Below are 21,853 nucleotides of genomic sequence, written 5' to 3'. Positions count from 1 at the left end.
TTGTCGGCGTGTCGCTGCAGAGTTGAGCTGACACGAGAGAAACACGAGTTTGGCTCTTGTCAGGTTTTTGAGAGTGACTCCGCTCGCTGGTTGTTATTTGGAGGCAACAGCTAACAGGTTGTTTTGGAGAAAGAGAGAGACTGAAGCAATTCTTTTTGTCTTTTTTCTTTATAATTTTTAAATTACTGATTCAGTTGAGAGTAAATGTACTGATATCATATGAACCTGGATGCTGGGTTTTCGACAAGGCGGCTAAATATCGCTTCGAAGTTAGAATAAATCCTGTCAAAAGAAAAACTGCCATTTCCAGCAGGGTCCCGTGACCTCTGACCTCCAGCTGTGTGAATGAAAATGGGTTCTCTCCCCTCTGCAGACACGCCCACCTTCTGCTAATCCCATGCAGTTTGGGCCCCAAAGCCTGCAGTCCACATGTGTTCTTGTGGCCTGTTGTAAAATGGTGTGTGTGTGCAGACTGGGGCCTAAACAGTCTTGGAGCTGCATCAGTTGGCTTTGACTGGAAAGCTGAGACTCTTGTGGATTCAATGAGCCACATTTGATTCCTGTGTGATGATGTTGGCCCCCATAGCAGCCATTTCACTGCAGCCAGAGACTTTTGTCCAACTGGACGTGGCTGGAGAAAATGACCTCTAGTGACCTCTAGGAGAATCACAGCCTCATCAGACTTTACAGACACAAACTAGAGGAGGATTCAAAACAACAAACGTCACAATAAACCGTACTGTTGAACTGCAGTCCCTGTAGAATCACAGTTGCTCCACAAAACTGGAGTATCTCTTTATTCACTTCTGCAACGTGACAATTTTCAATATAAAAATAAGACTTTTAGCAGAGAATCCGACACCAACAAAGAGGATTATGACCAAAAAAAACAAAAACCAACGATTAATCAATTAAATGTTGCCATTTTACTTTCCTGCAAACCAACAAAGTTGTTGAAATGTTGACGTTTCTGAACCAAAAATTCGCTGCATGTCAACATTTCGACTTGGATCCGATGCTGTGCCGTTGATGCATGCTAGCTCGCGTTAGCTGATTAGCTTCTTTAGCAGCTTTCGTTAGCTTCATCGCCATGGTAACACGTGCTGCAAACTGAACCTCCTCCAGACCGGGTTTCGGTTTAAAATCGGCTTTTTTCCCCTGTTTCCTTCAGGTGATACGCCTCTAAATTTGACACTGAATCTCAGCCACAAAATCCCAGAATAATAATCCACAGCGGCTCCGTCCCAATCTGACGGAGATTTGGATGTTTGGTTCGTATTTGCTGCCGAGTTCCTCTGACGCTGCAGCCGATAAAACACACAGGCCTGATGTTATACAAATTACACTGATTTCACTCCATGTGTGCGTCCTGACAGGATGCGGTGAGTCCTAAACGCAGTTCTTAGTGTGATCTTTAAATAAGAGAAATAAATTAAGAAGATAATTTACAAATTTACATGATGTGCAGTTTTCTGCCAACCATCTCTGGCCTTGTTTGCGGCCCCAGGATTCATTTGTTTGTCCTCCTCTCGGCTCTCCATAATCACAGTCTGTCACATGACCAAACGGGGCTTTTATTGTGAAGGCGCTCAGAGCAGAGAGCTGCTGCCGCCTCGGCTCAGCTGCTCGGCCTGCACTCTCATCTCACCAGATTAGAAGTGGAAGGCGGATTAAGACGGTCTTCTGATTTCATTCAGGAATCTTTGTGTTTCGAAACGACCCGACTGCCTCCGCTCGAGAACAGAGGCATCGCGTTACAGCACCTCGACCGAGGACAACGTTTTTTAATCTGCCAGATTATCACTAACTCTTTTCTCCTCCTTTTTTAATTTCAAAATTTTAGATTTTGTAATTTAGTTTTTTTCTAATTTTCTGGTATTATTATTATTATTATTATTATTATTATTATTATTATTTAATGATAATGAATATTAAAGTATTTTATTTATTTTATTTAAATATTTATTTATTTATTTTTGATTTTGTATTTATTCATATTTATATTTTTTTATTACTATGAATAACAGACCTGTACCCACCCGTGTAAGGCAGCCCCGGGCTGCGAATGCAGTGCATCTCCAGCGCCCTGCCATCCAAACAGCCTCAGCATGCGGCTCCGGCACATTCCTGAGAGACAGACAGACAGAGAGACAGACAGACAGAGAGACAGACAGAGAGAGAAACCTGTCTGTCCAGGCCTCAGTCCTGTCTCTCTCTCTCTCTCTCTCTCTCTCTCTCTCTCTCTCTCTCTCTCTCTCTCTCTCTCTCTCTCGGCTGTCTCTCCTGTTTGTGTGTCAGACTGTTTCTGCTCGGCTGTTTGTCCCGGCGTGGCCTCACCAGCAGGGGGCGGCGCTCGGACCTGAAGCTGTTGGTTCTCCTGGAGCCTCAGAGGCACCAACACAGCACAAAGAGACACTGGAGTTACTGATATCACAGTGTCGTGATGATGTAAGTGTTTGGCAGTTTTCTGGACCGGTCCGAGGTTTCACCGCCCGGCCAACAGATTTCAGATCAGTGTGACCGATGATTTTTAAATCAGAAATCTGCTGGTGTTGATATCAGGATCCTTATGAAAGCACCAACAGTCCTGATCAATACTGATCGATGTGTTCAGTCGGAGAAATGGTCAGGTTTGTTTTTTTTTTTGTCTGAGGCGCTGGGGCTCCATGACCGGGGTCTGACCAGGACCGTCACTCGGCGTTCTGGTCTGGTCTGGTCTGTTCTGGTCTGTCCTGGTCTGTTCTGGTCTGTCCTGGTCTGTTCTGGTCTGTCCTGGTCTGGTCTGGTCTGTTCTGGTCTGTTCTGGTCTGTTCTGGTCTGTCCTGGTCTGTTCTGGTCTGTCCTGGTCTGTTCTGGTCTGTTCTGGTCTGTTCTGGTCTGTTCTGGTCTGTTCTGGTCTGTTCTGGTCTGGTCTGTCCTGGTCTGTTCTGGTCTGGTCTGGTCTGTCCTGGTCTGTCCTGGTCTGGTCTGTTCTGGTCTGTTCTGGTCTGTCCTGGTCTGTCCTGGTCTGTTCTGGTCTGTCCTGGTCTGGTCTGTCCTGGTCTGTCCTGGTCTGTCCTGGTCTGGTCTGTTCTGGTCTGTCCTGGTCTGTCCTGGTCTGTCCTGGTCTGTCCTGGTCTGGTCTGTCCTGGTCTGTCCTGGTCTGTCCTGGTCTGTCCTGGTCTGGTCTGTTCTGTTCTGGTCTGGTCTGTCCTGGTCTGTCCTGGTCTGGTCTGGTCTGGTCTGTTCTGGTCTGTCCTGGTCTGGTCTGGTCTGGTCTGTTCTGGTCTGTCCTGGTCTGGTCTGTCCTGGTCTGTCCTGGTCTGTCCTGGTCTGGTCTGTCCTGGTCTGTCCTGGTCTGGTCTGTTCTGTTCTGGTCTGGTCTGTCCTGGTCTGTCCTGGTCTGTCCTGGTCTGGTCTGTCCTGGTCTGTCCTGGTCTGTCCTGGTCTGGTCTGTCCTGGTCTGGTCTGTCCTGGTCTGTCCTGGTCTGGTCTGTCCTGGTCTGGTCTGTTCTGGTCTGTTCTGGTCTGTTCTGGTCTGGTCTGTCCTGGTCTGGTCTGTTCTGGTCTGTTCTGGTCTGGTCTGTCCTGGTCTGTCCTGGTCTGGTCTGTCCTGGTCTGGTCTGTTCTGGTCTGTTCTGGTCTGGTCTGTCCTGGTCTGTCCTGGTCTGTCCTGGTCTGTCCTGGTCTGGTCTGTCCTGGTCTGGTCTGTCCTGGTCTGTCCTGGTCTGGTCTGTCCTGGTCTGGTCTGTTCTGGTCTGTTCTGGTCTGTCCTGGTCTGGTCTGTCCTGGTCTGGTCTGTCCTGGTCTGGTCTGTTCTGGTCTGTTCTGGTCTGGTCTGGTCTGGTCTGTCCTGGTCTGTCCTGGTCTGTCCTGGTCTGTCCTGGTCTGGTCTGTTCTGTTCTGTCCTGGTCTGTCCTGGTCTGTTCTTTTCTGTTCTTGTGAAATGTCACGTCATCATCGCGGTCCGAGTCCTGCTCCAGTTCAAAGTCCCCATCTGACCAAGTTCGGTCCAAATTCCCGGATGTGTTCTAGCTCCGCCCCTTTTAGCGAGGACGCATCGCTTGGTGACTTATGTGGACTCGGAACAGCCAGGTATCCCAGCATGCCGGGGGCTGGGGGGTGGGGTGTCCGGGGGGCCCAGGGGCCGAGGGCTGGGGGGGCTCGGGGGGCCCAGGGTGGCCCTCCTGAGAGCGAGGAGCTGCGTTGCACGTCTCTGTCCCGCTTCTCCTCCGTCTACCGGTTGGACCGCATGCTTCCCGTGGTTTGTTTTGTTTTTTTTTTCCTTGTGAGTTTCCTGTGTCCCAGCCAGCGAGACACACACACACACACACACACACACACACACACACACACACACACACACACCTACACACACCTCAAGGCCGGCTCGTGACATCAGCTCGGAGGAATCTGTACCGAGAAACGCTCGCCAGGAATTCTCAGATGTTTCTGATAGTCGCTCTGCTGCCGCGGCTTTTTCCCAGCCGCTCTCCTCAAGCAAACAAACAAACAAACAAACAAACAAACAAACAAACAAACATACAGGCTCGGACAGTCACACAATCAATCACTCACAATTGTGTCTCATCAAAATGTCACCATAATCAGTATTATTGCAGTATTTTGACAGTATTTTGTTTTTTAGTATTGTTTATTTTACTCTAAATTCTCCAAAAATCTTGTAAATTAAATGTTTTGTTTTATAGATAGATAGATAGATAGATAGATAGATAGATTTATTTATTGATCCCAAACTGGGAAATTCTCATGTTACAGCAGCATCAATAGAAACATAAAATAAAGTTAAATAGAATAGAACAGATGCAGACGTATATACAATAAAGACTAAATATATACAATAAAGACAATAGAGACTAAAATATAAAAATATACAATAAAGACTAATGTAAGTTATGTAGATGAATTGCACATGAATCAAAACTGTCATGTGATCAGAATTATTGATGCTGATTTGATGATTTTGTCAAAATATCACCAACAAAGTGGGTCAGGATTTATTCTGAAATATTTCGGCGATGACAAACACGTGCGCTTCGAGCCCAGCCGCTGTTATCGGGCGGCGAGGAATGTTTGGTACACGACGTGACTCAGATATGCTATCAGATGATGATTAATCACCATGATGTGCGGTGCAAAGCATGCTGGGAATGCTCTGGCCTCGGTTCAGGAGGCGTGGCTCAGACGGGTTTCTGCGCGACGCGTGTCTCCGGCGGCTCGCCCGACCAAAAACGCACCACGGGCGGGCGAGCGAGCGAGCAAGACCACAGGGGTCAGAGGTCACAGCGGACAGGGCGTACGCTGCGTTCAGGCGCCGGCCGGGAAAAGTCCGACGTCTGCGAGCTCTGTGAGCGGCGCTGCGTTCGCGTGCCGCCGTTCGGAGCGGGAAAGAAACCCGGACGTCCCGCAGGTTCGAGTCGAAACAAAACTTTATCACAACATGAGGAGAGAAGGATGTGTAAAATATAAACATCACAACGCCTCCTTTAAAGGAATATTCCAACGTTTTGGCCTCCCCAGACGGAGACCAGATGTTGGACACCATTTCCACCTCTGTGCATCCCGTGGTTCATTGCCTGTTAGCTTAGCATAAAGACTTGAACTCTATGGGAGCCGTTAGCCTGGCTCTGTCGAAGTGAAAAACTAAACCTCACAGCAGCTCTAGTTTGATTTCACGATATCGAAAAGAGATCAATATACCACTCTGCAGCCCTGCTGTTTTAGGAAAAGAGTGAAATGTTCCTTTAAATGAGCCCTTCACTGCAGCAGGGTTTTTTTTTGTTTTGTTTTTTTGTTTTTTTTTGTCTGGTTCCACCTGTTTTGTTTTGTTTTGTTTTTCTTCTTCTTCTTTTTAAACGCTTGTGTTGGGCTGTAATAACGTTGCATGTTTTTGCATGTTCTCACATAAGCATGACTCATGGCTTTAAATGAAAGTGAGGAGGAGGAAGAGGAGAAGGAGGAAGAGGAGGAAGAGGAGGAGGAGTGCTGCACACTGACATGGGAACAAGACGCTTAAAAAAGGCGACTAGCACTGTTGTCTTAATATTTTTGGCAGTAATATTTTATTCTTTCTGGTGAGTGTGTGTTTGGCAGATAGAAAAATGGTCAAATTGGTTCAGAAGATTTCCGTCTGTCTGCCGGGAAGTGAACGCAGCACAAACTGTGGCCGCATTTGAGTGGAATTTTCCTTTTTAAAGCACAACTGTGCACGGATTCAAGATGTTTCTAATGTGCATCAGATGAGAAATCTGATCCCACACAGAGCCGGCAGGCCTGGCCCGTCAGGAATCCTGTGTGTGTGTGTGTGTGTGTGTGTGTGTGTGTGCTCGCGGCCCCGCCCAGATACCTGTCCGTCTTTTGAAATGCACCGGTCTGACGGCCGCATCGTCACTCAGGTGTGGCGTCTCTCTCCGAGCTGCAGGCAGTTTCATGCTTTGACTTTGAAGGGACTTTGTTCTTTTTGTCAGGACTTTTATTTTTTATTTTATTTTATTATATTTTTATTTTTAAAGGAAAACTCAGAGAGGAATTTTGCACCGGAAGGAAAATTATCCCTCCGAGTGGCCGAGGCTGGACGCTGAAACGCAGGTGTGTCTCATCACTGAGGCTTCATTGTAAGGGTTTAAAATTGTTTTGGTCTGTGTGTGTGTGTGTGTGTGTGTGTGTGTGTGTGTGTGTGTGTGTTTTCGGTCCGCTGAATGAATCAGTTTCTAAATACATGAAAGCAAAACTAACTTAATTCAGTCTCATGTCAAGTTTTCAAATCTTGTCTGTCTTCAAACAAGTTCAAAAATCTGCCAGTGGGATGAGATAATCTGAGATAATCCCACTTGTTTCCTTTGTTAATGAACTTGTTTCCACAATATTCTTGATCCTGGTGGCTGACCTGCTTTATTCTGCGTTGTTTCAGCAGACTGATACTCACTCCCACCTGAAACTGCACTGGAAGCAAGTGGGATTACCTCAGATTATCTAACTCTACTAGCAGTTTTTTTTTTTTACCTTGTTTGAGGAAAAACAAAGATTTCAACATTGAACATGTGACTGAATCAAATGTTAACTTGCAGATTTTTTTTTTGTTTTACTATAAGAAGTTTCATTCTGTGCTGGCTTGACCATGACAATTTTTTTTATTTTTTTTTATTTTATTTTATTTTTTGTAATTTTTCAGCTCTTACTATCCCCATGTCCTGCTGTAGGAAAAAAAAACGCTTGATGATGTCAAAAATTTCTTATTTTTGTTTTTAGTTTTTATGTATTTGTTTTTATTTTATTTTATTTTATTAACCCTGTATGGTGCCGTAGAAAAAAAAAAAAGCACCTGTCATGTGTGTTTTCCTGTTGGCTGCCTTGCTGAGGTGTTTGGCACTCGGTGTTTTTCCAGCTCCGAGGTGCAGAACCTCCCAGCTGTCCTGAACGCATCGTCATGTGATGACAAAAACCCAAACTGGATCTGATCCGACTCTGACTGGAACATCAGCTGAGAGCGTTTCCTCCTCTGTGAGCCGCTTCTCATGTGGAGACCGGGATTACTGGAAACAGGCTGTGTGTGTGTGTGTGTGGTGCGGGGGGGTTGGGAGGGCCAATTTTGCAGAGTGGTTTCATCCTAATTTGTGCCGATCACTGATTTGTAAACAACACTGAGACACTGACATTCTCCATTAATAGTGTGTGTGTGTGTGTGTGTGTGTGTGTGTGCATAAGGTGTATACAGGTATAGTTTTTTTTTTTTTTTTAACGTGCTCAGTTTCTTATTTCTGCATGTGTTTATTGTAATATTTTGTGGGATTAATGCACTTGTTGAGACTTCATGCACCTACTTTTATAATCTGTAAGGCACAGATTTTTTTATACTTCATTTCTTTTTTCTATTTCTTGTAATTTAATCCGTCTCTTGAGGATCTGAGCGGCTGCAGCTGACCCAGTTTCCCCTCCGATCAGAAACGTATTTCTGATTCTGATCGAGCGATTGGACAATTTGCAGACTTTCTCACTTTGATCGATTTTTAAAAGGAAAACTGTTTCTGCGCGTCGTTCTTTACCGTGGCTCTCGCGTTGCCTTCAGGCTCCGTGGGGAAAAAAGGTTGTTGGTGTCGGCTGCTGCGGCTCCGAGCCTCAGCGGGAAAACAGGAGCTGGAAATTTGTTCTTGTTCCTCTGCGTTTGTGAACCGGGCGAGCCGGAAAGTTCAACTTCAACACCATGTGACATGCCAGGAGAAGGGTGTGTGTGTGTGTGTGTGTGTGTGTGTGTGTGTGTGTTTAATCCAGTGTGTTATAATGCAGTGTGTCTGGCCTACTTTTTTCTGTCTTTTTTTATTGAGTGAATCATGTAGGTGGACAACAACAGGACAAATAGAAAACTTTTTAAGGACTTGGAGAGGGGCGGGGCAGTGTGTGTGTGTGTGTGTGTGTGTGTGTGTGTGTGTGTGTAGAGAAGCAAATAAATCAGATCCATGTGGGTGGGAAAAAAGGGAGCAGACAGGGAGAAGAGGAAACAAAAGGAGGGAGGGGCGCCGGCGTGATTAGGACGTCCCGTGTCCCGCCGTTTATTCATTCATTTATCTATCTATTTATTTATTTATTCTTCCTTCCCCTTCTTTTGTCTGTTTAAGCAGCAAAAATCTTGTCCAATTCCAGATCAAACAAACAAGCAAACAAACAAACAAACTTGAAAGAGAACATGCAGGATATGTTTGTAAAAATTTATTCTCATTTTTTTTTTTAAAGCATAAATTCTCTTCTAAAAATATATATATATATATATATATTTAAAATGGAGCTTATATTTAAACAAAAGAAAAAAATGACATTAGTAATAAGAAATCAACATAAAGAAAAAGAATGAGAAAAGCACAAAAAACTGAAGTTGAAAAAAGGAATTATTTAGAACAAATTAAAGTTATTAAAATAATAACATGAGAAAAAAATTACTGAAAATTACAATGAGAATCTGTGCATGCCCAAAAAAAAAAAAAAAAAAAAAAAAAACTTTTTAAAGATTGAATTTCCTTTCAGGTTTCAGAGATTAAAGGATTTTTCTTTTTTTTTTTTTTTTTTTTTTTTTATAATAATATTTTAATGTTTCTTTCGTCAGCACTCAGCTTCCTGCCATGAGACCAAACTCTCCCTGAAGGTTCGCTCCACTTCCTGCTTCATCTCCTCGTCGAATCGCATGCCATGGACCCTCAGGTGTGCCCGCCCCCTCTGAGCAGCAGCCAATCGGTGATCAGCGGCCTGGACAAATCTCCAGCCAGCGGATTCAAGCCGAGCCACTCCCGCAGCAGCAGCACCGGCTCGTCCAAGCTGTCCAAACAGGTAGAAAAAAAAATTAAAATAAAAAACACTTACAGGCTCTTCTTAATGCTCAGTGTTTAGTTTATAATACATATAAATATGTATAGTGCCATTCATGTGGGTTAAATTAAATGAAAATGAAATGAATTTGTTTTTTTTTTTTTTTTGTTGTACCATGATTTTTAAGAAAGTGTTTCTTTTACGTACTCAACAGGAAATATCTGGATTATTTTTTGAAATAGCTGAAAGATTTTTTGAGAAGGAAATATTTCCCCTCGCAGAATATTTTCATACAAAATGTGCTCACTGAGAAGATCTGTGTTTAAATAGTTTTAAAAAGTGTGAAAGTGTTTTAATTTTGCATTATTATGCGAAGTGATGTGGAAGTCTGCGTTCTGTGTTGTTATAAGTGATTGTGTGGGATGAGCCAAGAAAATAAACAATTCTTTCATGTAAAAAGCAGGAGGGAGGTTTCTCCCCTGGTATCTCTGGACTATTAAATTAAATATTAAATTTAATTGAACTTAAATAGGTTTTTTAAGTGGGTTTTGGGGCCCTCAAGGCTTCGTGATTATTTTAATTTTATTTATTTTGTTTTATTCTCACCAGTTTGAATCTCCTTTTAGACACTGTTTAAGTATGGCACCTAGACCTTTTCATAATAATTAACGCAAAATAAAATATAACTTTGTATCAGGTTAAAATAATGCTAATAATAATAATAATTTCTATAGCACCTTTCATGCAGGGGGTGTAGCTTAAAGTGCTTCACAATAAAGTGGAAAAAGAACAAGAGTGGAAAACAGGCAATCAAACACAAGTGTCAGTAAGATTTATGAAAGATGGAGATAAAACAAATTGTTTTACTGTTTCTAAATTATTTAGAAACAGTAAGATGTAGAAACAAAGGAAGACATGAAAACGTAAGACAAAGGAGGACAAACAGTAAAATATGTAAAAAAAAAAAAAAAAATCAGAAAAAAGAAAAAAAACAAAGGAAGGTGACGGTTCATGTTTTCAGCTGTGGTTTAAAAACTCTCAGATTTCACTACGTCTCTTACAGCCTCGGGGAGGGAACTCCAGCATTTTGTAGTTAAAATGCTTCGCCGACGATTCTCTTATTTATGTGACAGCTTGTAAAACTTATAAAACGACAAAGGCCGGTCCTAAGAGCCTGAAAACAAATAGAAGAACTAGGAAGGTGTTTAAGATTTTTTTTTGGTTATATAAAAAATATAAATTGCATTGCTTATAGAAAAAAAAGACAATCTCTCATCAGGGGGAAATCGGCTCCCGGTTCACTGTTGTTTCCAGTGTCAGGGCCCCTGTTTTTTTTTGTTTTTTTTTTTTTTACACATATTTGTGTGTGTGTGTGTGTGTCACAGTCCCGTCACTGGGAGGTGATGGACGACCTGCAGCAGATGGATCTGAGCTCGGTTCCCGGCTCGTCTCTGGACCTCAGCATCCCGGGAATCTGTGAAGGCTACCTGATGAAGAGGAGGAAGTACCCGCTGAAGGGCTGGCACAAGGTGTGAAAACCATTCAGTTAGTCGTGATATTGATTTTTTGGTCATGTCTTCCAGTCCAGCTGATTCCTGCTTATTGGAAAATTATTTTGCCTTTTCCCTGTTTCCATTGTTTAATCGTGAGTGACATGCCGTGGTAGGATCATGTCGCCAGTTACAGCTGAACTTGGAATGTCTCTATTCCTTAAAAAAAAAAGTCATGTTCCTTATTTTCTACTGTTTTTTTTGTTGTTGTTTTGTTTTGATTTGTGGATTGTTAGAAATGTTCAGTGCATATTTTGATCAGCTGCAGGACTTCTTTCTGTAACTGTTTTAGTGTAGATCAGTAATCAGTGCTCCTTAAAACGCTGGATATTTGTATTTTTAATCAGACTCTGGAAAGTATCAGAAATCAGAAAATCAGCGTCCAAGTGCCGGGCGAGATCAGAGCAGTTTAGAGCAGAAAGTCGTTTAAGATGAAATTATATAAAATATAAGTTACATAAGATAAAAGAAGAGAAACCACGTCGCTGTCTGCTCCCTTTACTGCCTGTAATGCTGCGCTGTGATTGGTTCTTACAGAGATACTTCCTGTTGGAGAAGGGAATCCTCAAGTACGCCAAGACACAGCAAGATGTGAGCGTCACGCACACACACACACACACACACACACACACACGGTGACAGACATAAACTGGTATTTTGTGTTGCTTCCAGTGAGACCTTAAACCCCACTTGATTTAAAATAGCGAACAAGTCATGCTCGCTCCTCAGATACTTCTGCTGAGGAGCCGTTGAGCAAGGCAGTTAGCCGCTCCAGCGCTATTACACTGTGAAGCTTCCCTGGAGAAATCCAATGTGTGTGTTTTTGCGGTGGTGCAGATCCAGCGGGGGAAGCTGCACGGCTCTCTGGACGTCAGCCTCGCCGTCATGTCCGTCAACAAGAAGTCCAAACGCATCGACCTGGACGCCGGCGACAACCTCTACCACATCAAGGTACCCTGCGCCGCGCGGAGCGCCACCTTCAGGACCCGCAGGGGGCCGCAGGACGATATGATGACATATACGTCTAATGTTCAAACTGGTTATTCTTGTTATTCTCCATTATGATGTGGAGTGTTTTGTTTTCTCATGGAATAAGTATGCCAGCGCATTCCAGCTGCTGGTGGTTCCGGTTTTAAAAACTCCACCTAATAACACAATTTAAAAAAAAAAAAAAAAAAAACGTTTCGGTTTGCAGCTCCTGTCTCTGGTCAGGCTTTTTAATTTTAAAAGTCAACTAATACACATTTCATCAGTATAAAACCTAAAAATATGTGATTATGGAATGAAAATTTGCCCAGTTTTGCTTATGTGGATTTAGTCTTCGTTAAATCCACGGGACCCGTAATTCATGAAAAATTTGCATAAACTTCTTGTCGTGTGCTGCCTGGAATCCCTGATGGAGAAAACTTATACTACAAAAAAAAAAAAAAAATGCTCCATGTTTTTTACAAGAACAAAATGTTCAGTGTAAAAGGTTCCCCTTCGTCATGCTGTGTAATGCAAGTCTCTGCTTTCCGGTCGTGGAAACCAGAGCCTTTCCAAACTCACCGATTTTGAGAAAATGAACCGCTTCTGGAAAACCAAGTCATGCGCGGCCGCGTGGCGTTAGCACGTAGCACACGGCTGGAAGATTTCACTGCAAAGGCTCGCACGCACGAACTGAAGGAGCTGAGTTCCTGTTTTAAGCTTTTTAGATAGCAGCTGAATTCCTGGCAGTAGGTTTATTCACATGCTGGCTCTCCAATGTTCCTCCCTGTCTCATTTTTTTTATCCACTTCCTTCCTTCCTTCCTTCCTTCCTTTTCTCCCCGTCAGGCCAAAAGCCACGACCTCTTCTACATCTGGCTGACCAAGCTGTGCGCCCACCGCGTCTTCAAGAAGAACGAGGCGATGAGCGTCCATCGCGGCGTCCTGCACGCTCTCTCCGTGGGCCAGAGCGGCCTGCCCACCATGGCCACGCTGGCCCACAAAAACACAGCGGCGGTCAGTAGCCAGATTTCCGTGTGGTAATGCTCAGTGATCTGACAAACGTTATCAAGGCGAGAGACTGAGGTGGTCTGTCTGTCCAGGTGCCGCACTACGCCAGCTCGGCGTCGGTGTACCAGCCGGAGATGAGCAGCCCCGCCCCGGCGGTGGCCTCGAACCCCGCGGTGAACAGCAAGGTGTCGGCCTGGCTGCAGCAGACCCACGACACCGATGCAACCTCGCAGGGTGAGAGACCAGAAGTGATGGAAATATTTCTCAAACGGCAGAAACAGCAGAACCAGAAGAGTCCAGATCTTCCCCTTTGCCGTTTTCTGGTGTTCAGACTCAGACCAGCTGAGGAGTTAGAGCTCCATTGTAGACTTGTAGATTTGTAGATTTATTAAAAAAATGGGACAGTACATGTTAATGCACATATACATGGAAACGTGAGATTATAGCCGTGTTTCCATCTCTAGTCCCATTGGCAGGTTGTGTTATAAAGCAGGTTTTTCAAAAATTTTGAATCACCACAAGAGATGAGATTTTAAAGTCACAAATTTAGTCACGGCAATGTCTCGTCAGAGTCCAGATGCTGATGAGAATATTGTCATTCTGGGCTCAAATCATCAGGATTTCCTTCTCACTAAATTCTAAAGTAGGAGAAACTATTTTTCCCATTTTTTTTCTCATAAATTTGAGGGTTTTTTTTTCTCATAGAATTACGACTTTAATCTTGGAATTTCTGATTTTTTTTCTTTTGAATTTGAGCTTTTCCTACCAACATTTTTTTCTCATACATTTATGAATTTAATCTCAGAAATTTTTCAGAAGTTTTCTGAAAATTTTTTGGTCAAGTTTTTTGTCAGTTCCTCTAGCTCCATAATTTGATTTCCTCCCTACAGTGGCCCTAACAAGCCGTCGTACAAATCTGACCTGTGCTGGTCTGGGACTTGTCCTGATACGTTTTCCTCCACTTTAGTTTTGTGACCTTTAACCCCTCCTCTTCCTCCTCCTCTTCCTCCTCGTCAGACCTCGCTCGCTGCCAGCTGGAGCTGACAGAACTGGCTCAGCTCATCCAGCGACTCCATTGGCTGGAGGGCGGCCTGCCAATCACCAACACAGACCTGGAGCTGCGAATCAGCATGCAGGTAAACGCTCTCAGCCAATCGCTGCTCTGCCATCGTTGTTTCACTGATTTGTTTGAAAGCTTTTGCGGAATCAAGAGACATCATGTTGATCAGTGCAGTCACATGCTGAAGTCTTGAAAATGGGGAAAAAATGCATGAAAATAAATGCATTTATTCATGTTTTTATTTGGCTGTTTATGCAGGCTTTTTTTGAGGAAAGTGAGATATTTAATGTCTGTTAAAAATAACTTCTAAGGTGCATATTATTCTGCACTTTTTCTCGGGGCAGTAGAAGCTGTGAATGTTGATTTTCAGATTTCGTTCTGAAGTGTTGGTGTCGTTGTTTCAGAATCTCTCGCTGGAGAAACCGAAGAAGAAGCCCAGCCGAGTGTTCGGTCACTCCAGGACTCTGTCCCGGGTCGAGGCCATGGGGGGAATGGTACGACCGACTTTAAAACGCTGCACGTCGTCTTCAGGGGCGACTTAGGGCTGCAGGCTGAAAATATTACAGCTGAAAGAAGAAAAAAAAAAGACTTCCAGCAGATTTCCTCATGAATTCTCATTTGTGCTTCAGTAAAAAGTAACAAGTCAAGTCTCTTTACTTGGTTAACTTTCAATCCAGTGTCCGACTTTGCTCTTTTTTTTCCAGAATTTTATGTCAAAGACGTTTTCCAGTTTAGTAACCAGCTGATTGGTTAATCACTGATCCAGGCTTCATTGTATTTCTGGCCTAAACGAACATCTTTAACCCAGATAGTTTTTACGTCACATGAAGACATGTTTCCACTGATGCATAAAAACGCCTCACTCAGTCACTGTCAAAGTGAACATGAGTGTTAAAGGATCAGTGAGTGTGATCAGTTTTATTAAAGACTCGATGCCTCATTAATAAAACTACTCTTCCTCTTCCTCTTCCTCTTCCTCTGCTCTCCAGTTCACCTCCAGCCACCTGAGCACTTACGCTGGTAACAGTTCTGGCCACCTGGGGGCGTCGGTGCAGTCCATCCCGGACTACGTGTACTCCCAGCTGTCGAACCCGCAGGTCACCTCGCCCGAGGCCAAGAAGCTGCACCAGGACATCTGCGCCGTGTCCCAGAGGGGTACGAGCGGCTCGGGGGGGGGGGCGGGCGCAGTAACACTCCGATTCAGTCGATTTGAAAATTCAGAGATTATAAAGTCACAAATTTGCAAGAAAAAAACTCAAAAATTTATGAGAGAAAAAAAATAAAAATTCCAAGATTATAAAGTCACAAATATACAAAAAAAAAAACAAAAACGGGGAAAACTAGTTTTTCTTTCTTTGACCAAAAAAAAATTGTTTGTGTGAGGAAAGCTATTTTTTTTTTTCCCGGTTTTCTTTCCAATAACAATTCGACTTTAATTGCAGTTCAGTTTTTTTTCTCAGAATATCATCCCACCAGTTCCATATTTATTTAATTTTTTTCCCCACAGTGAATAATAAAGAATAAAGACCGAGCTGACCGGAGTCACTTCAGAATGAGTTTCAAAACATGTAAATGGCATCATAATTTGAATTTAGGTATTTTTATTGTGATGCTTTTGTTTCGAGCTTGTACGATAAAAGGTGGCCTCAGGTGTGTGTGTGTGTGTGTGTGTGTGTGTGTGTTAATCTACCAACTTATGTTTCCTGGATGGATGCATGAGCCGTTCAGCCACACAGAGGCCGTGGTCCATCTGTTGAACGCACCGTGTGTGTGTGTGTGTGTGTGTGTGTGTTTTGTGGTTGGTTGGTGTGCTGTGTGTGTGTGTGTGGCTGTCGGTGTAAACGTGCACGCTCGCTCCGTTGCAGTGCACGGCTCGCTGAGGTCGATCCACGAGGTGCTGAGCCTGGAGAGGGAGCGGCTGCGGCAGGCCTGGGTCGGACCGGACCTCCGGCAGAACACCTCGGAGCAGCTGGCCACGCTGTGCAGCACGCTGTCGGAGGTGACACACACACACACACACACACACACACACACACACACACACACACACACTTGCCATCAAAAGCCGCATATAACCACTATAAAAAAAAAAAAAACTTAAGTCATTCAGCCTCATCTTCAGTGTTGAAATCTTGTTTTTCTGCAAACAGTGTAAAAAAAACAGAGATTATCCAATTTGTTTCCAAAGCATTTTCACTGGTATTGTTTTTGACAAGCATAAAAATCACCGCTGGCTGGCGAAAACCTTGTATCTCCAGTTTGGATGATTTTTCATGTGTAATGAGAGTGTTTCCCGGCTCCTCTGTGGGTTCAGGAAGCTCGACAACACTAAACCACAAAACTCTGATATGAACTGAACATCAACCCGGCGACAAGACTGACCGCCTCCCTTCGTGTCTGGAAAGTCGACATTGTGGAGATACAAGGTTTTGGTTGGACGGGAGCGATACGCTGGAATCAGGCAGTCTGAGATGAAGCGACTCGTTTTCACGTTTTCACTCCGAGAAACAAAACTGAAAACGCCTCCGACTCGCCCTGCTGCAGGAAATCAGCACAAACCTGTGTGTGTGTGTGTGTGTGTGTGTGTGTGTGTGTGTGTGTGTTGGGGCTGCGACGTGGAGGTGGTTTCTTAAACCTGTAGAGGAGAAACTGCTCAGCAGGTTTGGGCTGTTTGGCCTCAGGCAGGACAGGAGCGGCTCCTCGCGGGCGGGGCTTGTTTCCATGGTGACCGGGAGCACACCCCGAGTCTCTCTTTCTCACAGACACACACACACACACACATAAATCCAAACAGCAGGTGAAACTGTTTCCTCGTCCTGCCCAAACAAAAGCTGAGCTGCTCGTCTTTTGTCTCCCGGAGTTTTTCGCCCGCCGCCGGGTTTCGCCCGTCCTGTTTCAGGGCGCCGCTGAGTGTCTCCTGTCGGCCAATGGGACGTCAGTTTGCCTCGGTTTATGTTTGTAAGGTCTTCACTCTGTGAGCCAAAGCCAAAGCAAGTCAGCGCCTTGTTAGGCCAAAAATATAATATCATATTGTCTGATCAAAATATCACAATATTATTTATTATCATGGTATTATGGAGGATTGTTTTCTGCTCTTTTTTAATGTAACGTTGGCCTTGTGTCAACAAAGACTGAAAAAATAACATTGTTATCCCATTATTATCAGACGTTTAAATGAATATTCCAGTGTTTTGGGTGAAATACCCCTTTTCCTGACGTCCCCAGACTGAGACCAGATGTTGGACACCATTTCCACCTCTGGACGTCCAGCGGTTCAGTTCCTGTGGGTAGCATTTCCTGTTAGCTTAGCATAAAGAGTTGAAGTCTATGGGAGTCGTTAGCCTGGCTCCTCCCAGCCGCTCTGAGGCGTCTGACTCACACAGAGGATCATCAGCCAGGCTAACGACTCCCATAGACTTCAAGTCTTTATGCTAAGCTAACAGGGAATGCTGCCCATCAGAAGTCAGAAAAACGTCGGAGTGTTCCTTTAATAAACACGCCCACTCATATAAATCTTACCTAGAAATTTCCAGCACGCTTATTGAATATTGATCTGCCTGAGGTCCCGGGAGCAGCTGCTCAATATTGTAGAAAATATCACATTTGGCTCAAAGTATCACAGAACGGATGATGACCTGATATCGATCCGTCCACTTCCTGTCCCGCTGGGCGAGCAGCAGGGGTGAGATTCTGATGAAAAACCTCAGATAATCTCTGAGATTAAAGTTCACAAAAATTCACATGAAAAAAAACTCACAAATTTATAAGAGAAAATTCAAATTCTGAGATTAAGGTTGTAAATTTATGAGAAAAAAAACTCATGCTTATTACATTTGATTAAATTATATGAAACTATTTTTAGTTTTTTTCCTATAGATTTGTGAATTACAATCTCACAGTTTTCTATTTTTTTTTTTTTTTTTTTTTTTCCCCTCGGCCTCGTATTTTTGTTTCCTCCAGTGGCCTTAATCCTCAATACGCTGTTGGACTTTCATGCATTTTAGGTTTTTAAAAAAAAAATCCTAGTTTCCGTTAACGCCGCCTGTGCACTTCTTCCTTGCTGCTCACCCGTTAAGAAAGAGCACAAACGCAGCAAAAATACCAGATTGAAGTCTGGATTAGCCGAGCGCCGCATAAACACACCCAGAACCTCTGACTCCGCCCACCGCCGCTCAGCGCAGAGATGCATCAGCCAATCAGCTCGCAGCGTGAACGCCCTGGAGTCTGCATGGCGGTCTGACACGTTTATTCTCTGTGTGTCATACGTGTGTGTGTGTGTGTGTGTGTGTGTGTGTTTAGCTTGAAGTGCAGTCTCGTCTGACCAAAGTCCACTCGCTCTCCCTGTCCTCTGACTCTACTGAGGAATCCTTCTGCACTGTCCGGCAGGACCAGGTGTGTACACACTGCACTGTGTGTGTGTGTGTGTGTGTGTGTGTGTGTGTGTGTGTGCGTGTGCGTGTGTGTTCAGACGACCTCCAGATGTTGCTGTGTTCCCGTGGATCTCGAGTCGAAACGCGGCTCGGACCCGTGAACACACCGGCGTCTGGTCGAGTCGAGATGTGCCGCTTCCTGCAGGAGATTAAAGGGATAATCCACCAAATTATCAATTAAAACCAATTAAAAGCCCATTTGTCAACACTGTATTCAAAATTCACGATTCCTTTGTTGTCATTGCACAAGGCGCAGCGATCCTCCTGACGGTGCATTCACACATGAAACCACCATTAAAAATAAAATAAATAAATAAATAAATCAATAAAAAGAGCTCAAACTCACTAAAATAGAAAATAGGGGGAAAAAAACAAATAAATGGTAGAAGTTATTAGCAGCGATGAGAACTGCTGTGCAAACGATTAAAGAAAAATGTTAAAAGGTGTTGTAGTGTTTCATGATGCAGATTGACTGAACACAGAAGTGATGAATGGATTTACATGACAGACGTGCTGTATGAACAGAGCTACACACACACACACACACACACACACACACACCTTTCTCAAAACTAAATCTGTCCGAGTGAGGGCTGGAACTCCTGGAACTGTAAATCTGTTCTCCTGGAGGAAGACGAGCACACGAACAAACACGTGTGTGTGTGCGTGTGTGTGTGTGTGTGTGTGTGTGTGTGTGTGTGTGTTGGAGGGCTGAGGCTGAGGTGTGTGTCTGGAGGAGCTTCTGACCCTCTGGCATGAAATACTAGAACACTTTTAACAACTGAAAAAAAAATATTTTTAATAAAATTTCCATTATTTCTTTAAAATGTTTATTTAAAATTCACTAGTTTGGACTATTGAAATTTTTTTTTTGGTCAAAGTTTAGAATCTCATCTAAGCATATGAATTAAAAAAAAAAAAAAGCAATAAGTAATAAAAATTAAATAAAATGTAAAAAGACTCAATCAATAAATAAATAAATGAATAAATAAATAAAAAATTGACAAAATTTAAAAATTGACCATAAAAATAATCTTAAAAAAATAAAATAATAACAATATTAACAAAATGTTAAATTGCTTGTTAAGCAGACTTTTTTTTTTTTTGCACTGTTTCAGAGGTTTAGAAGGAAGTCTGAAGCTCAAATCCCTCTCTTCCTCTCCCTCTCTCTCTCTCTCTTCCTCTTCCTCTTCCTCTGCAGACGACGCCCTCCCTGCGTCGCCACAGCGGCCGCCCGCCCTCGATCGCCGACTCCATGGCCGAGTATTTCGACGCCCACGAGGTGATCGTGTGCGAGACTTCATCTGAGGCGGACGCGTCGGACGAGTCGGGCCTCAGCGACGTCACCACGACCAGCAACTCGGAGCCCGACGAGGGACACGGTGAGACACGGCTTTATTTTAAACCTTTTTTTTTTTTTTCCCCCATTGTTTCATGATTGTGAATTTCCGTGGTGGGACTAATAAAGGCTTATCTTATTGTATGTGCCAGCCTGGAAAACTGAATTTGTGGATGATTGGTGAATCGGCATCAATGAAAACATATATTTAAAATTCACTAGTTTGGACTATTAAAATATATATTTTTTTTGGTCAAAGTGTAGAATCTCATCTAAGCATATAATTTAAGAAATTAGCAATAAGTAATAAAAATTAAATAAAATGTAAAAAGACTCAAACAAAAAATAAAAATTCGACAAAATTTAAAAATTGACCATAAAAAATAATGTTAAAAACATATATAAAAATAAAATTAACAATGTTAAATTGCTTGTTAAACAGACTTATTTTTTATTTTTATTTATTTATTTATTTATTTATTTATTTATTTATTTATTTATTGTTTGCACTGATGCATTTTAGCTTCAGAGGTTTAGATAATCGGACTCAAGAAAGTCAATCAGCACAACCAACCGTGTCTTTTAAAGCAGAAAGAGATTATATCTGAAAGGTAAATGTGGCTGTCGTACTGACCATACTGTCTCTCTGCTGTCCTCCTCCTCAGCCACCGCCACCCTGAAGTACCGGGCGAGTGTGTCCAGCGCTGCCGACAAACCGAGCCCGGTGCCGTCTGACACTGGTAACACCTCCAACACCGTCGCTCCGCTCCATAACGCCACTGTTTCCAACGCTAATCAACTCATTTCCACTATTTTCCCCGAATCAACAGTCACTGTTCTTTATCCTAGTGGCTGATGGGCCTCATTCTGTCCTGTTCCAACACATTTACACAAAAAAATTGCATTGACACACGTTATTGATAATAATATTATTATTATTTTGAGGAAAAAGATTGTCCACAAAGACTCAACATTCAGTTTTTCAGAAATATCAGACTGCAAAATGCTGCCATTGACCAATCAGAGTTGAGTACGAGCCATGTAATAACACTGAGCGTGACAGTTTTGCAGCCTGATGCAAAATGATGCTTTTCTATTTGCTATTGCCTTTTTATTAAATCACACTTAAGCCTTGGATCAGTATCTTATACTGCACTGTAACTTTTATTCTCGTTTGATCTATTCTATTTTACATAGTTTTAATTCCTTTTTTAATGCCTTGTGGTGTTTTTATTTACATTTTTGTGTTTTTAATTTCTTTTTTTAATCCTTCTTGCACTCTTATGTAAAGCACTTTGAATTGCATTGTGTATGAAATGTGCTATACAAATAGCTTTGCCTTGCCTTGCCTTGATGCATCTGTTTATCCACTCGTTTCTCCTGACTCCTCTGTGCTCGTGGGCTGCAGGGCGGCGCTCGGTCCTCCCGGCTCCGTGTGCAGACAACAGCCACATCGGCATCATGACCATCCTGTACAACAACATCGGCAAGGACCTGTCCCGGGTCTCCATGCCCGTGGCGCTGAACGAGCCGCTGTGCCTCCTGCAGCGGGTCAGCGAGGAGCTGGAGTATCCCGAGCTGCTGGACGTCGCCAACCGCACCGACGACCCGTACGAGAGGATGGTGAGCTCCTCGCCATCAGCTTCGAGTCTCACTTTGGCCTTCAGTTTCCCCAGAAGATCCCGTGAAATAGTAGATTTTAAAATAATGGCCATGTGTTTTAAGGCCGCAATAATAATGTGCTAATATTTTTAATTTAGGATGCCAACACTGAGCCAGTTCTTTTATCGGTGATGTTTCCTGTCAGTTTTTAAAAAAATATATATTAAACTTAGAAAATAACAAATGAATGATTTTATTAGGCATCCAAAAATAATTTAATTACTTGAACAGTTACAAAACAACACAAGTAATGTATTTAACATGTTGATAAAATAATTAATTAAATAATAATTAAAAGTAATAATTATATCTTTCTCTTTCTCTCTCTATAGATGATAGATGGATGGATATAATAATAAAAGAATAATGTGCAGTATATGATATAGTATTAATTGGTTAAAAAAAAAAAAGTAGAAAAATTTATCATCAGTTTGTTTTTACTTGGCTCGTCTATATGTAACAATAGTAAAAATTTATAATAACACATTTTATTAGTAACTGTTGTTACAAAGTGTCTCTAGTTTTACTTCATTTTGCATTTA

General features: G+C 42.9%; 1 protein-coding gene across 5 annotated transcripts in view; it reads left to right on the top strand.

Moving 5' to 3' along the window:
* LOC115363502 (oxysterol-binding protein-related protein 7-like) overlaps window positions 1-21,853 on the top strand; it is a 29,094-nt gene that overhangs the window by 1,074 nt on the left and 6,167 nt on the right. For 3 of the 5 annotated variants that reach the window (XM_030057755.1, XM_030057757.1, XM_030057758.1), the window contains exons 2-15: window positions 9,095-9,315; window positions 10,680-10,823; window positions 11,382-11,435; window positions 11,682-11,795; window positions 12,659-12,826; window positions 12,913-13,054; window positions 13,838-13,956; window positions 14,285-14,374; window positions 14,870-15,035; window positions 15,746-15,879; window positions 18,180-18,272; window positions 19,512-19,692; window positions 20,315-20,389; window positions 21,058-21,272. In XM_030057755.1, the coding sequence (XP_029913615.1) occupies window positions 9,178-9,315; window positions 10,680-10,823; window positions 11,382-11,435; window positions 11,682-11,795; window positions 12,659-12,826; window positions 12,913-13,054; window positions 13,838-13,956; window positions 14,285-14,374; window positions 14,870-15,035; window positions 15,746-15,879; window positions 18,180-18,272; window positions 19,512-19,692; window positions 20,315-20,389; window positions 21,058-21,272 (1,833 nt within the window). In that variant the 5' untranslated portion in view covers window positions 9,095-9,177. Of the gene's footprint in view, window positions 1-6,455; window positions 6,589-9,094; window positions 9,316-10,679; window positions 10,824-11,381; window positions 11,436-11,681; window positions 11,796-12,658; window positions 12,827-12,912; window positions 13,055-13,837; window positions 13,957-14,284; window positions 14,375-14,869; window positions 15,036-15,745; window positions 15,880-18,179; window positions 18,273-19,511; window positions 19,693-20,314; window positions 20,390-21,057; window positions 21,273-21,853 lie in introns of those variants that run through there. The other 2 variants (XM_030057756.1, XM_030057759.1) reach the window with 2 other exon arrangements.

Source organism: Myripristis murdjan, chromosome 8, assembly GCF_902150065.1.
Source record: "Myripristis murdjan chromosome 8, fMyrMur1.1, whole genome shotgun sequence".
Lineage (NCBI taxonomy): Eukaryota > Metazoa > Chordata > Actinopteri > Holocentriformes > Holocentridae > Myripristis > Myripristis murdjan.
Note: the sequence above shows the minus strand (reverse complement) of the source record. Positions and strands in the feature narration are given on the sequence as shown.